The 15,467-nt window shown below is 40.7% G+C and overlaps 1 protein-coding gene across 1 annotated transcript in view; it reads left to right on the top strand.

The window, feature by feature from the left end:
• The window catches only part of ca16b (carbonic anhydrase XVI b), a 159,587-nt gene that overhangs the window by 46,944 nt on the left and 97,176 nt on the right, over positions 1-15,467 (top strand). The window contains exon 2 of the mRNA XM_054783787.1: positions 246-350. Coding sequence (XP_054639762.1) covers positions 246-350 — 105 coding nt within the window. The remainder of the gene's footprint in view (positions 1-245; positions 351-15,467) is intronic.

Here is a 15,467-nt window from a genome sequence, read left to right as displayed (position 1 = left end):
CATCTCCCTCTGGGGTTGCCATCCATGCTGGGAGTTGTTGCAATTTCCAGCTGATACGATACTTAAGTGGTAATATACAATCCCAAGCATGGATAGTTTTTAGAATTCCATGAATGTGTTATATTTACAACCCACTGGCATGGCAGAACATTAACATTTGACAATTTCCTTTTGCTCAAAAGCAACGCTGTGGGGTTATTATAGAATTGTAGGAAAAGTAACTCTTGTCTCCTTCTTTTCCACAGTAGTGTCAGAGGGCCAACCTCACCACGCTGGAGCAAGGCATCATGGGAGTGCCGGTCTAATGAGGGAGAGGAGGGCAGCTGGGGACTCCTACTGGTCCTACTCAGGTAAATCTCTCATTGGGATGTGTTCAGTAATGTGTCTCTTTATGAGCACCAAATGGGAGAAAAGTCTATCATCTTGCTCACTTTTTTGCTCCACTTTTGAGAGAAGAGACGCTCAAAAGGTCGCTTTTGAAAGCGTCAGGAAGCTAGATGACAGTGCCCTGTGTACACGCCCACCACTTTGTGCAAAGCAGGCTTTGCTACACATCTTAAAGCCTTGAGCTCTGCCAGCTATCTGTCTGTCAGCTACAGACGTGGGATCATTTTGTTATTTCAGCGAATAGGCTAATCTGGTGTAAAAACTGTTGCTTCTCTTAAGCCTTTCTTCCTGGTTCTGTGGACAGCGTTGCTATCAGAGTAGTCAATGATAACACAATTTAAAATAAAATAAGTTATTTGTATCAACTTTGTTGTGAGTTGAGTTGTCACGGAATACGTTCAATCAGAGAGAAGGTACTGGAGCAGTGCAGGTATTTTTTATTGTCATTTATACAGTGGTACCTTGGCATACAAGTGTCCCAACTAACAAGTGTTTTTTAGATGCGAGCCGTCTCTCGGCTGATTTTTTGCTTTGAACTGCGAGCTAAAATTTGGGTTACAAGCTGCTAGTTAGCGGCAGGCATAGCCGAGGACAATGTGAGCGAGCACACACACAGCACTCAATAAGATGACAGTAAAGCAGTGGTCACCAACCTTTTTGAGGCCAAGATCCCTGGTCTCGGCCGTGAACCAGCTTCATTTTTTTGGAGGTGCACGTCAATGGAGTTATATTTGTGCCTTAACTTTGAGGTAGCAAAGGCAGACTTTGAGCCCTTAATGTTCAATAATTACAGTTGTGCGCGCAAGCACATCACTGCAGAACGCTGTCACTCCATCCCTCTCTCGCTCGACCTTTTTGCTAGCATGGGGGTGTGAGTCGGTGTACTAGTGTACCTCTGGTCGGGTTTTGGGGACTGGGCTCCTTGCCGGGGCTCGCGGCAAGGCGTACGGGCGTGTCCAGCGGACAAAATGTGTGCCTGTTGGTTGCTCTCCGGGAGGTGAGGGCACTGATATGATAATACATTTTTTTCATAATGTTCTCACAATCGACCAGCAAAGATGATCGATAGTAGCTCATGCTCACGAGGGAATTTATAATAATAATACTAATAATAATAATGGATTAGATTTGATATAGCACTCCCAAAGTGCTTCATTCACTGCTCAGTCACACACTCGTGGTTATCTACATCTGTAGTCACAGCTGTCCTGGGGTAGTCTGACGGAAACGCTATTAGTGTTATTATTATGATTTATTAGCAATTTATTAGTGTTTGTGTTTGAACTGCTGTGTTTGCCAAAGATGACAGAATAAAAGTTGCATGTTGAAAGACCCACGGTGCCATATTTCCACGTGGTTGAAGTTACCAGACTAAGAAAAGTGTGCTCGTGTGTGTAAATGTGTGTAAAATGTGTTTGGAATTGAAGTATAAGCTATAGCCTCACTGCACTACAGTATATGGGCGCAGTCCTAATTCTGTAAACTACTGACTCTTCTTGAACGCTCTTATTTTTTTGCAAGTCTGTTTTCATTTCACTTAGTTGGTGGGTGGTTTTGCAAACCTTTATTTGTAATGTTATACATATTTTGTCAGATTATTTGCTTGAAGAGAATGATATTTGAGTGATGGACAGTTTACCTTACCGATGTCTACTTGCTGTGTATTGAGTTTGCTTTTTAATACATTTTGTGTTGAGCTGTTTAAAACCCCCCAGAATGTTTAATAAACAAATATTTGCATGAAGCAAATATATTATCCAGTCTCATATTGATAGATGTCCTAAAAGTTTTAAAATGATCTTTCAGGTGCACTTATTATAGATACAAATTTATATCTATCTGCGATTAATTATGAGTTATTACTGTAGACAACATGCGATTAATTGTGATTAAATATTGTAATCAATTGACAGCCCTAATATAAATACACATAAATGATTAACGAAAGGGATCAATGAACATTTAAGGTTACTTTTACCTTCGTGGAAGACGTGATTCTTGACGTGACTGAAAACAGGAAGGTGGTGGTGGTTGATCTCGTTGCCACGTCGTGTCTTTGGGTATGGGTTATGTCGATGCTAACCAAGGTTCCACTGTACTGCCACCATTCCAAAGCATGCTGTGTTGCAAGAAAACAAAATGGAAAAGTAACATATAAAAAAGGGTGGAAAGTCTGCCCCGTTTATTGGAATTTGTGAAGCAATCGCGTTGTTGACACATGCCTGCATCCGCTGGGGGCTCCACGCACCTCGACCTGCCTCACTGTCCCTGCCGCCCTATGATGACTCAAAGGCATACAGGCAAGGTGTCCCTGGCCCCTCTCCACCCGGGCTCTCTTGACCAGAGAGCAGCAGCCTGGCTAAAACGGCAAGGTGTTCCACCAGGAAGAATGTCCAGTGATGCTCCACGGAAGGCGGTGAAGTGTGGCATGGTTTGGGGCTTCCAGCAGCCCTGAAATAGTGCATGAAATCCGGCTACGAAAACGGTGAGCCGACACCATCGGCCTGGAAGCCCGGGGGCTTGGCTGTGGAGCTCACACTTTGGCAAACAGTGCAGTGACACATACAAGAAAGTATTCATGCAGACGGATTTGGTGTAGGAACCCAAATAGACATGTTGGAAGCATTATTTTCGTCTGCTACACGGAAGATAAGCTTTCACTGCTGTTCCAGTGTCATGTTTTCAACTATTTACTATTTACTCGTCACTTCCGGAAATGAGACTGAACAGCGAGAGCTGGCTCGCCATGGCTGGCACCATGAACTATGAATGTCGTTTGTGCAAATTTACCATTCGCTTTCAAAAATTGCACAATGTAGATCATAATTAAAAACAAAATATAACATATTGAAGCAAAGTTGATAAATCATATCAGGGAACCCTTACATTTAGTGGGTGCGGCTTACATACCCGTGTGATCTGTAGTCCGGAAATGAAGGTACACGCTAACGCTTCTTGGAGACTGCCGTGGACAAACAAAGCACATTAGCCATAAAGCTTACTAAACAGTATAAATTCCAATATCAAGGCTAACACGCCTCCAATGCACTCCTGTGGGACCTCTGATATTTATTTACCAGTGTTGAAAAATACTAAAAGATGGGGCCTGTATTGCATTCCTTCCCTCTTAAAGTTTCAGCTGCATTTCTGGCGAATGTTTTCACACGATTTGCACAGCAACAGTTGGCCCAGATGTGAAAACAGCTGTATTTCCTGGCGTCCCTCCTGCTTCTCATTATTGTTAGCATACGTGCTTTTTAATGCCAAACAAAGTGCTTGTGGGAAATCAAAACTTGCCTCCGTCTCCTCCTCGGCAGCCCCAAAAGTGAACAGTCACATGGATGCACATGCAAATATGCAGTATATAACCCAGAGTTAGCTTTTTCATAGCGGCTGTGTGTGCGTGTGTTTTTTAAATGGTAGGTTGAGATGTTCTTCTGCAAAGCCTTCAAAGGGCAACAGCAGAGGTTTAGTTCAAAGACTGAAGACTAGATTTGAGAATATATTACCATGACGTGTCAGGGTGTTAACGGCAGGGGGCATATTAGAAGTAAACACAGCAATTACCGTTTTAATTTATGTAGCATTTAAAAAAAAAGCACACAAACAAACATGCTGCATTTATGACATTTACTATTTATAAAGCCCTCACCCACCAATCCCACACGTAGAGGTTGGTCATGAAAGTGCAGCTCAGCTCGTGATTGACCTCACAGCTTTACTAATGCTTGTTCAAGAGAGTTGGATGTTTTTTTTTTTTTTAGGGCTGTGTGGGCTTGCTGGCTAAGGAATACATTTTGTAGCGGTGCTAAGCACATATTATTTTTTTTAAACGTAGTGCTTCATTCAGCCCCTGCACATTCACAGCGAACACCTGAGGCCCTCGTGCAAACAAAGCTGTCCAGCGGGAAATAGAGGTTATGTGCTTTGGTAAAGGGCACCTCACTAGATGGGCCCAAGAGGCGGAAAAAAACACTCTGTTAAATTGTATTTACAGCTTCCATGGTCCATAAACAGCATCTAGAAAATATCTAACTCCTGCTCTCGGATTAAAATTGAGGGAATATTTAGTGTTTAGTGTTAATATTTAGTGATAAAACTTTTGTAGCAAGCCTGCAGAAAGTCACCATTCACTCCCAACATGCGTCCTCATTTTTACATTGACGTCAATGTGTTTTTTTTTATTATGTGCGCAAAAGTACTGTGAATGAGCAACAATGCCGTGGGTTTTGAATTTGTGGATTATTATTACTTCCGCCTTTGTTATTATTATTATTTTCAACTGTTCTTCAGGACCGCCCATGAAAAAGACCGTTGGAAGTTTCGTTAAAGCGACACAAGGCAATGACGAGTCTAACTCGACGTTCGTACAAAAAAAAAAATTGGTGTTGTTTTTGTTGCCTTTTTTTTTAATTGGACACAATTTTGGGACGACAGACTATGTGACTTTATATGAACTTTATATGTTACATTACATTAGCCACCGCAAAAAGTCGGGGAAGTAAAAAAAAAAGAAACAACAATGCCAGTGGTTCTCAATTATTTTTTTGTTATGCTCCCACTGGGGGACAGAAATGTTTTCGTTGCCCCCGATTTAAAATACTAGTGAGAAATAGTTCATATCTATTTATTTATCTGTACTGTACAGATTGAACTCAAAACTGAAACCAGCGAAATGCAACAAAATGGAGAGCAGTGAAGCATACAAGCGTATGCTAGAGTCAAATTGCATGCGGAGTCCGACACATTCATACATGTTGGCAGGTCTGCACTAATATTGAAAGTCCTCCCTGCCTCTCACGCCCCCCTTGACAGTTCACCTGCCCCACTATTTGAGTAGCACTGCCCTATGCTAACGTATGAGTCTATACCATGTCTTATTTTCTATTATATCCACAATATTGGGTAATACATGTGTAAAGATGACTATAGGGGTGTTATTTCATGTCTAGAGGGCTCTAATAGTATTAAAAAATAGATTTTCTACTCTCTAACTATGAAAATATTTCATTTATAAATAAGGAATCCTACTTTGCAGAAATTGACTTATCACAGTCGGGGCTGGTTCGTTTGCAGGAAATGGAAGCCATGCTCAGTTTTAGCTGAAGTTTGCTTGGTATTCATGTCACTTCCCATACAGGTCTCGGCCTCTCCCGCTTGACTAGCACAGGAAGTGAATGTGTGCCTGCTTTGACTACCCATGCATGGCTGCTTTTTCACTTCCTGCAATACAAATCACTGGAGTAGCCAAGTTCCTCACTGGCCATCAGAATGAAATTGACGTCATTTTTTTCTTATAGCAGGAAGTGAGCAGTGATGATTAAATGGGTTTTAAATACCCCTCCAATTATCAGAAATAGAGCTGAAGTGGTAGCACCAAATTAATTAGCAAATGACCGCCTCTATAGGACTTACTGTGTGGAATCACGCACCGCCTCTATAAAAGTTAATGTTATATGTCATAAAATATAATGAATTTTTAATGATGAGAATAATTTCCGCCCGCCTCTCCAGTGCGAGCGTTGCAACGTGATTTGACATGTTATAATTGTGTGCTGGTCGTTGATTTGGCGATTGAAGACCCAACCATCAATCAGAATGGGATCTTCTTGATACCTACTTCTTTTTTTTTTTTTTTTAAAGAATGTGTTCACCCAGTAATAGATAAGATGAAAGGACAGCCTATGAATTCCCACCATGCTCATCAGCTAGCCGATGGAAGAAAAGGAAGGCATTGAGGCAACATAGAAATGTCCATTGCCTTGAAAAGGTAATTAGTGGTTGGGGCTGTGAATGGAGGACAGACAAGCGTGCCTTAGCAGCTAAATGGTTATTAAGGGCATTTGCTCTGTGCAAGTGGGTGTAAAAAGAAATGCAGACAGCTGCCTTAGCCTGAAGCTGGAAGGTGCTGGGGACAAGACAAGACTCCACACTTGACAAACTAACATACACTGGGGACCACGGACCTGTTAGGTGTTATTAGGCAGACATGGAGGACAAAAAAGCAAAGACCGCTGTGATGCAGTGCTATGTCTCCACCATCATTACACATGCCAGTAGTATTGTCGCTTTTGTGTATTCTATTATCCGCTTTCTCTCAATTAGTCTTGAAGCTCATACGACTTACTCAACTGCTCTGGTGTCTATTAGAGGTGAGGTGTTTATGAGGGGTAATGCATTTGGATGTAATTAATATAGCCTGTAAATGCTCCACTTAACACCTCTTTTCAATTAACTGCTGAGTCAACAGTGATTTTTTTTAAATTTTGGTAAATAACACCCTCTCTCCAATTATTGCCTGCTTCCAATTAATGCTCTGTCCTCTTTGCGGTTTAGGTAAATAAACACCCAGGCTTTAATTATCAAAGGGATCATTTTGCCCCACAAATAAACTATTAAAATAATCTATATACCTCAAGTAAACTGGAAAATGAAGCGAAATGGCCAAATCAGATTGTGTCTCAAAGTGCGCCATTTCCCGAAATGTAAAAATGGGCGCACATTAGCGGTGTCACGAGATGAGACGTAATTTTAACATTAATGTTAATTCATTCTAATTTAATACATTTTTCTTTTATTTAACCGAGTCACAAAACAGTGCAGGTGCGTCTTGAAATGTTTATTGTCCCACAGATTGACGATAAAAGATATTATTGGCAACATTTTTTGAGACCAAATAAACCAGTGTTAGGATAATACATCATGATAATAATACAGCTCATTGTGATTCTCGTATCTACTTGTCTTTGTCTTTGTCTATGTCGGAGCTGTCCAGCTGTCCTTTGATATTTATACTTTTAAAAATTAATAAATTATATACATTATACATACATATACATTTAAAGACAAATGTTTGTGGTTTTTTTTTGTTATTGGTATCCACATTTTAGCTTTTTGTAGTTACATTATGCTGGGTTTTTATTTATTTTATTTCCGCAATGAGCCATGTTCCCCAGATGGCCCCTGCACCACACTTTGTTTGTTTCTTTGGTTGTTTATTTGATCAGGATGGTGCATATTAATCAACATGTAAGCAAAAGCATCAGCAGCAAATATGACAGAATTAGCTGCAATAGCTAAACTTAATGTGTTGTCCTTCGGCAGGCAGGCACCATAAAACACATATATTTACAAATGAAAGCACACAAAAAACACCATGAAACCCTCAAAAGAAGATAAAACAAATACACGATACATTTACAGACGACATTACACCTGTATAACTTACAAGTCCAGTTACAGTAAACATAAAAGAGATATATATGGTCATCAGCTTGGAATGGACATTACCCATGAGCACAGGTCTGGTTTGCTTTTATCCACCGTTTTAGTGTTTTCTTGAAGGCTGGGTAATTGTCACAGTTTCTAACATGAGCTGGTTGTGCGTTCCATGACTGTGTGCCTCTGATAGAAACAGCCATTTGGCTAAATCTAGTCCTACGTTGCTGCATGTGCCAGTCACCCCTGGTTAACAATCAAGTATTGGCTCGATTGTTAGTTTTCTTCTGTATAAAAACCTGTAATGGTGGAGGGGCCAGTCCATGCAGAACCTTAAAGACAAAACGGGCATCCAAGAACATCTGATAGCTGTCCAAGTCTAACATATTATACTTCCCAAGAATAGTACAATAATGAAACTGAAGAAGTTTTCTATCTAAAATTTGGACTCCCATTCATGTTTTGGCAGGAAGGCGTGGTGCAGCAAGGCGGCGGAGGATTGTGTCCAAACTCTACTTTCTTGGCTCTGTTGATAAAGGGCTGGGTTGCATTGTGGAGGGATTTTTATAGCTTTCAGACGTGCATGGCACAGCGTTATGGAGATGGAGCTCACTCCCGCTCACCTGCTTGACGGATTCTTTGTCGATGGCTTATGTTTAATGACCAAATAAATGCATGGCGCAAGAAACACTTTTATGCGCACCCTTAATCGCTAAATATAGCAACCATGTCGCTAAATTGTCAACACGGATCTCTTCTATGTATGAGGTGTGTTAAGAAACGAAACAGGTGATTGCTAGCGCGTGAAAGTTGGCATTCAGCCAAATGCAATGAGCATCAATAGAACTGCTCAGTGATTACGGGTAACATCTATGTGAGTTAATCTGACAAATCTTAAGTAAAATTGATCAAATGTAGAAGTACAACAGCTTCTGCTTGGACATCAACAAGTAGCAAGCAGCTGGCTAACTCTGATGGAGCTGGAACACCAATGTGTATTATCATTCATAGTAGCCATAGTAGCCGTAGCCTTGTTTGGCTTCTGGCTGCCCTGTTCTCACGATACAGCTTTTCTCCAAACCAGAAATCTCGTGACGGTTTAATCTCGCAAGATCTCGCCACCCCTAGCGCACATGCTAGAGAATATCATCAATGCTGCAGATGCTGCTAAAGTCATCGTACTTGTATGTCTCGTGTAATTAAGCTGAGCGTGATATGAAAGCAGAATACTCATGGAGCCTAAAAATACCTTACTATTAATTTTAAGAAATATCACCCACACTTCTTTATTTGGAGGATGAAGCAATGATTGCAATGAGAGTGCTTATCTAACATGTCACCTTCCTGTGTGCTCCTCCTATGCAAGTAGCCTCAAAACCCACACCATGAAATTTGATTAAAAGTTATTTAAGGCATGTGTGTGTGTGTGTGTGTGTGTGTGTGTGTGTGTGTGTGCGTGCGTGCGTGCGCGGGATAGAAGCATTTTTCATAAGAGGGATGATATCATCCCCGCCATAAGACTCCCACAGGAACAAAGCTATGCATCATTTTCCTTTTATACCTCTGCAGGTTTTACGTCTTCCCCGTTTGCTGTTTCTGCTGTCTTACTTTATGATTAGTTTCATGTTCAGGTCGTTACAGGAAATTGTTTCATGTTTGGCTGCGCACCTTTTGTTAAATTGTTAAATTCAAGAATGGCACAACCGCTGAAATAGTAGGCTCTTCCAAAGCTGTGGTGTCCTGGACCCGTTAATTTGTGACCTACTTGCATAGAAATCACACCAAGCAAATTTAAATAGCATAAATACACACATGCACAAAATGTACTGTCAGAGTACAATATGAAATAAGAAACTTAAGAGGAACGGGATAACCTAATGTATAAAATAAGATTAAAATGACTATTTGTATGTAGTGTCAAACCTCGGTCTTTTTGTATGGTTTGGGCTTCGTCAAAAATGGTAGAAAAATCAGATAACATTAAAAATAAGTTAGAGAACCGATAATAAAAAAACAAACGCTCCAATGAGACCAGATTACCCGTACAGTGCGGGTGAGCGAATCAAGCGCTCTTTTTTTCCTCCTGCCTGTGATGTTAACGGCCTGTTGTAACTTCTCCATAGCTCCCTTGTAAACAAACATTCACTTTCAAAAGGTTTTCCAGAGACCTCCGTGGCGTCACACCGGCTGCTCGGAGCATCTGCCCGAATACAGTGCAACCTGCTGGGCCACACCAGGTGGCTCCCTCTGCTTTATATTCCGGTTCTCCTGACGTTTGTAGCGGCACACCGGCTGGTTGGAGCATGTGTCCGAATATAGTGCACTTTGCTGGGCCACAGCAGGTGGCTCCCTCCGCTCTATACTCTGGTTCTCCTGATAGTAGTGATGTCATGATATTTGATTAGGACACATCAACAGGTACAGTTGGTCAAATCCTAAGTTGTTCCATTCCTTTTTACCTCCAGGTGTGCACAAACTATATTTAAGTTGAAAAAAACAGATATAAAAAACGTATCTGCATGATATCGGTCTTGAGAAGTAGAAAAGTATCAATTTGGGGGGAAGATATCGTGCATCTCTATTACAAACATATATCTGGAACCGCTACATGAAGCCAGCGTCCATCAGTGGTACCTGTACCAACGTTTGACAACCAACGGATGCGATGATGATAGTAATTATTTGATATCATTATAAGAAAGAATGGTCTTAACAGGAAAGGACGCCTACAGTTGAATAAAGTGTATTATTCAGGTGGGTATTTCACTCTTAACATGAATTTTTAACTGTCCCCTCAATCCCATTCAAATGGTAATCAGCTAGAAGTGGCTAGAAGTCTCACATGCTCTGCAAAATGGTTTCCTTCAGTGTTCAATGCGAGATAAAAAAAAGAAAAGAAAAAGTATTGATTAAAGCGCTCGTCTGACTTGTAAGTGACTGTGAGCTCACGGCTGCTTATCCGCAGAGCTCCGACTGTCAGTATGTTTGCAGAGCAGCAGTTATGGATGTTTGGATTGAAGCCACTTTGACGAGCTGTTTGCGGCTGCTGGGAGCCTCTAATTGCGGGAGACGTGTGGATTCTATTTGCTCTAGTTGGTCCGACTCTCTTATTCCACTTCACTCAGGTAGCTCTCGATCATTCGCAATCTTTCCACTCGTGGCACGCATAATAAAGTGAATGTCATTTCAGTCGATGGCAGTGTTGATCCAACTTAATTAGTACTTTAGAGGATACAAAGCCCGATTAGCAAACTCGGTGCTCTCCATGGCTGGGGATGTTTGTTTTGGCTTTGAATGGACATTGCATTGTTCCCCTGCGTCCCATTTCTTACTTTACATGCCTGTGCTAAATTATTCTCTTGGTGATTAACATAATTATTACATGAATGCTTCTGCCATGCTTTTATCACACCCCCAAATACCCTTCTTATTGAATTATATCGATGGAAACTAAGGCTGGAATACACCATCATCATGATTTGGTACGTACCTCGGTTTTCAGGTCATGGTTCACTTTATTTCGGCTACAATAAGGGAACTCATTTACAAGGTTATTACAAGTTATTAAGACATAAAATGTCACCTATACTATGATTAATGTAAATAATATAAATATAACTTAACTGCATTTTGTTTTATTTTGCCCATCATCCATAATGCTCCACTATCTCTTTTCTGTGCATTCTAAAGACATAAAAACAGCTTAAAAGAGGCAGCTAATTAATGCACGTAATGGGACACACCTATTTATCCTATAAAGCCTTCTGAAGAAACCTCCAAAAAGTGCCAACAACGCCCCATTTACATAATGTTGACACACGTATTACCCAATTATTGTTGCTTCTTTTTTTTCTTTTTTTTTTTTTTTTTACTTCGGGACTTTTGTGGTAGCTAATGTAATGCAACGTTCTTACAGAGTCACACAGTCTGACGTTCTTTTAAAGTTTTATTGCCAACCTAAAAGGAAAACTGCATTGTTTTGGGAGATAATTTTCATACTAGTAATCATCCACAATCCTTACGTGAGACATGAACACACGTGCTTCTCTTTTCTGTGCGTTCTAAAGATATAAAAACAGATAAAAACAGACAGCTAGGAATGCACATAATGGGACACACCTATTTAACCTATAAAGCCTTCTGAAAAAAAACTCCAAAAAGCTCTCTATTTCCATAATGTGACATGCATATTAACCAAGCTACGGTGACATTGTTACTGTTATTGTTATTAACATTGTTACGCCCAAGAACTGCGTTACTGCCGTAGTTACACCTCGCCACGCCACACCGGCTAGCTTCACCACACACTCGCTCACAATGCCTCAGGCCACTAGCAAAAGGTAACGCTACATATTGGAGCTGCCGCCACTGCTGCTGTGTTTTTGTTTTGGAGTTTGGAAAAGTTAACGCTAGGTGTAGCGTTCCTTTCTATGTTGCTATGTGAAATCAATGCATGCAGGAAGGAAGTTCCGCTAATGCTTAAAATGAGCAAAATACTGTAAGTATTACATGTTGTCATGAATTTAGCTGTTACTACATGCTCACAGCATGGATATAAAACCATAAAACCTTGTTGGAGCTTTTTGGAGGTGTTTTAATAGCACACATAGTTCAGCAAAGGGTTTGCCAGAGACCTCTGGCGTCACAAGGGCTGCTTGGGGTGTGTGCCCAAATACAGTGCACCTTGCTGGGGCACGCTAGGTGGCTCCCACCACTCTATACTCTGGTTCTCCTGATAGTAGTGATGTGGTAGTGATGTCATGATATTTGATTAGGACAAATCAACAGGTACAGTTGGTCGAAACCTAATTTGTTTGAGTCCTTCTTACCTCCAGGTGTGCACAAACTACAGTTAATTCTGAATATAAAAAAAGTTATCTGTGATCTGTATCATATCGGTCTTGAGCAGCAGGAAGTTATTGGTATCAGTTTGAAAAAAAAAAGATATTGTGCATCTCTACTACGTATAACTTGTCTTTCAATATTTTTGGACTAATAATGTGCCATAGTCAACAGCGATCATTTGTGAATTAATTATTTTTTTGAAAAAAACGCGATATAGCGATGTAGTGATATTCGAACCGAGATATAGCGAGGGATGACTGTATGCAAAGCAGTTACGCAACCTGTCCCTCATTTCATGTGTACCGTGTGGGAACTCAAAAACAAAGGAAAAACTCCTCCTCGAGACCCTCTTTTTTGAGCACAATGTCAAAATTTCCATTTTGAAAGCGTACCTCTGCCTCTCACATCTCTCAGTGGAAAAGTGAACCTTAAATTGGATGGCTGCTTTTGAAGCCAGTGCACTTTTTGTCTCCTGTGGCTTGACACCCTCTACAAAGGCTAGAGGCAAAAGAGCAATGCCTTGTTGTCATGGTGGCCGACACAAGTAGCGCTGCTTCCTGGAACTTAATGCATCTGGAGGAAGATTGCTCCCGGTAGACCCCTGTGTATTTAGTAGTACTTGACTTTCAAGCAAAGTGTGGCTACACGGGGGGTTCACGTGTCGTGGTGGAAGGGGGGAAATGTATGAGGCATTCTTTACAAGGAACCCAGGAGATGCTTCTCAGGGATAAAGATAACCAGCTTTTAGGTATGCTCTCCTTTGAGTCCGTTTTTCTCTTTTTTACACAGCATGTCTGACAAAGAAGATAAAGTCAAACCTATATATTAATGTCATCTGCACAAAAGTGGACTTTTTTTATGGGCTCTGCCAGCCAAAAAAATGAAAAAAAAGAAAATCACTGTCAGCTTATGCTGCTACGAACGGTGCCAAGCAGCTCATCAAGGGCAATTAGAGCTAACCTACCTTGTCATTTACACAGATGACGCAGCATCGGGAGAAATGATGGCTGCAGCGCCTCCCTCAAGGACACTTGAACACCAGCCAATCACCACAACACCTGAGTCACCGCCATTTACTGTACACTCAGGCAATTCTGAGGAAAAAGAAAACATTTGTAAAGTACGCTTACTCTACTGAGACGTGTTGCACAAACTTTGGTGATTACTGGTTTTAGTCTTGATATTTTTTGAAGACTCAAGTGTTTCACAGTTTGAAGATGTTGCTACCGTTCTTACTTGAGCATGATCAATGCCCTCCTTTTTAAATCTGATTTTAATTACTTAAAAGCTTATTGTTTTGATTGATTGAGTGATCGTTTAGACCCTAGACCAGAGGTTCTCACCTGGTTTGGCTGCGGGACCCACCAGCACCCCCTAATCATGATGAATCACCATTTGCAACTACAGTATGTCTGAAATATGCCCATTTTTTACTGTATTTTATTTAGGGCTGTCAAATGATTAAATTGTTTAATTAGATTAATCATGGTTTTCAAATTAATTGATCATGATGACTCACCATTTGTAATTATGTCTGAAATATGCCTGCTTTTACTGTATTCTATTTAGAGCATTCAATTACATTTTTAAAAAATCAGATTAATCAGTTTTCAAAGTAATTAATCATGATTAATCACAATTGTAATCATGTCTGAAATATTCCCATTTTTACTGTATTTAAGTAAGGGTTGTCAAATGACTAAAATTGTTAAATCAGATTAATCACCATTTTCAAACGAATTAATCATGGTTAATCACAATTTGTAATTATGTCTGAAATATGGCTATTTTTACTGCACTTTATTTAAGGCTGTCAAATGATTGACATTTTTCCATCAAATTAATCATGAAAAAATAGGTAAACCTAAATAAAAGTTCAAATCTATTAAAATGACTCACTATTTGACGTGTAACGTGTTTAATTGATATATCCAAGGTTGTAGTCACACATGTGTGACTGTGGTGTCGTCACAAAAAAGCCAAAGAAAAAGATATTCACCTCCAAAGTTGTTTTCCCACAGCTGCTGACAAAACCCAGCAACACAATATCATCTATATTCCTCTACTTTTGCTGATGTGTTTTTTTTTCCATTCAAGCTGTAATTGTATCTGCACTCATTCCCAAAGAAAAATGAGAGATGCAGCAGCACTAATTGTTAAAAATGAATTTAGGCTGGGTCCGTGCTGACTCATTATTCATCTCAGTTATTGCTACCCGTTTGGCTCGGCCCACGTGCGCCAGAACGGGTTCATTTGTCTCTGTCGGAGATGGGCCCTTGACAGATGTGCCAATATGGCTCGCGAAGTTCAGTGGTGGGGGAGAAGCATCTTAATTCTCCATGATGTATCATGCTGGCAGCAAGCAATTTAACAGAATTGAGTTCCAAATCATCTTACTTCCCACTGCCTCTGGCAATCTGTTTCCTTTCTCTGGATGAGGTAAATATATTAAGGATGGAAATAAATTAGGGGTTCCTGGGCCTTGAGCTAAGGGTGTATCAGTGAGTTCTTATTGAAGTTGATTGCTTGTATTGTCACATTGGTATGCCCTTCTGCCTCAAGGATACATAAAGCCAAGCCCCAAAGCACTCCTATGATGTAGCGCCACATTTTCTCGGCTCCCCCATTTACAGCAGATTGATGCGTCGGGCACCGAGGTTTGTTGTGTAAACATAATTAATTAGATTCCAGGTATCGCATGGCGGCATTGTGCCTTGAGGACAGATATTAGGGCTCGTTGGTGGCTCAGGTTCATCCTAATGGATGTGGACAAGCTCTGCCTGCTGGGATTGCAATATTGGGAAGAGTGAGATTGCCAGTGCACTAGTTTCCTCCGTAATGTGGTTATGGTGATGAGCTTCAATGAGCTGGCGAGCAGCTCAGCAAATTTTTAAACTCATAATCATAATGACTTAGTTTGCAATGAGTACATATGTGCCCCCCGCCCCCACCCCCCAGAGGTGCGGCGTTAACTGCAGGAAGCAGGGCTTTGAGAGTGGCAACAATGTCGCCGTGTT

Source organism: Dunckerocampus dactyliophorus, chromosome 8 (genome assembly GCF_027744805.1).
Source record: "Dunckerocampus dactyliophorus isolate RoL2022-P2 chromosome 8, RoL_Ddac_1.1, whole genome shotgun sequence".
Classification (NCBI taxonomy): domain Eukaryota; kingdom Metazoa; phylum Chordata; class Actinopteri; order Syngnathiformes; family Syngnathidae; genus Dunckerocampus; species Dunckerocampus dactyliophorus.
This window is presented reverse-complemented; position numbering and strand designations above follow the sequence as displayed.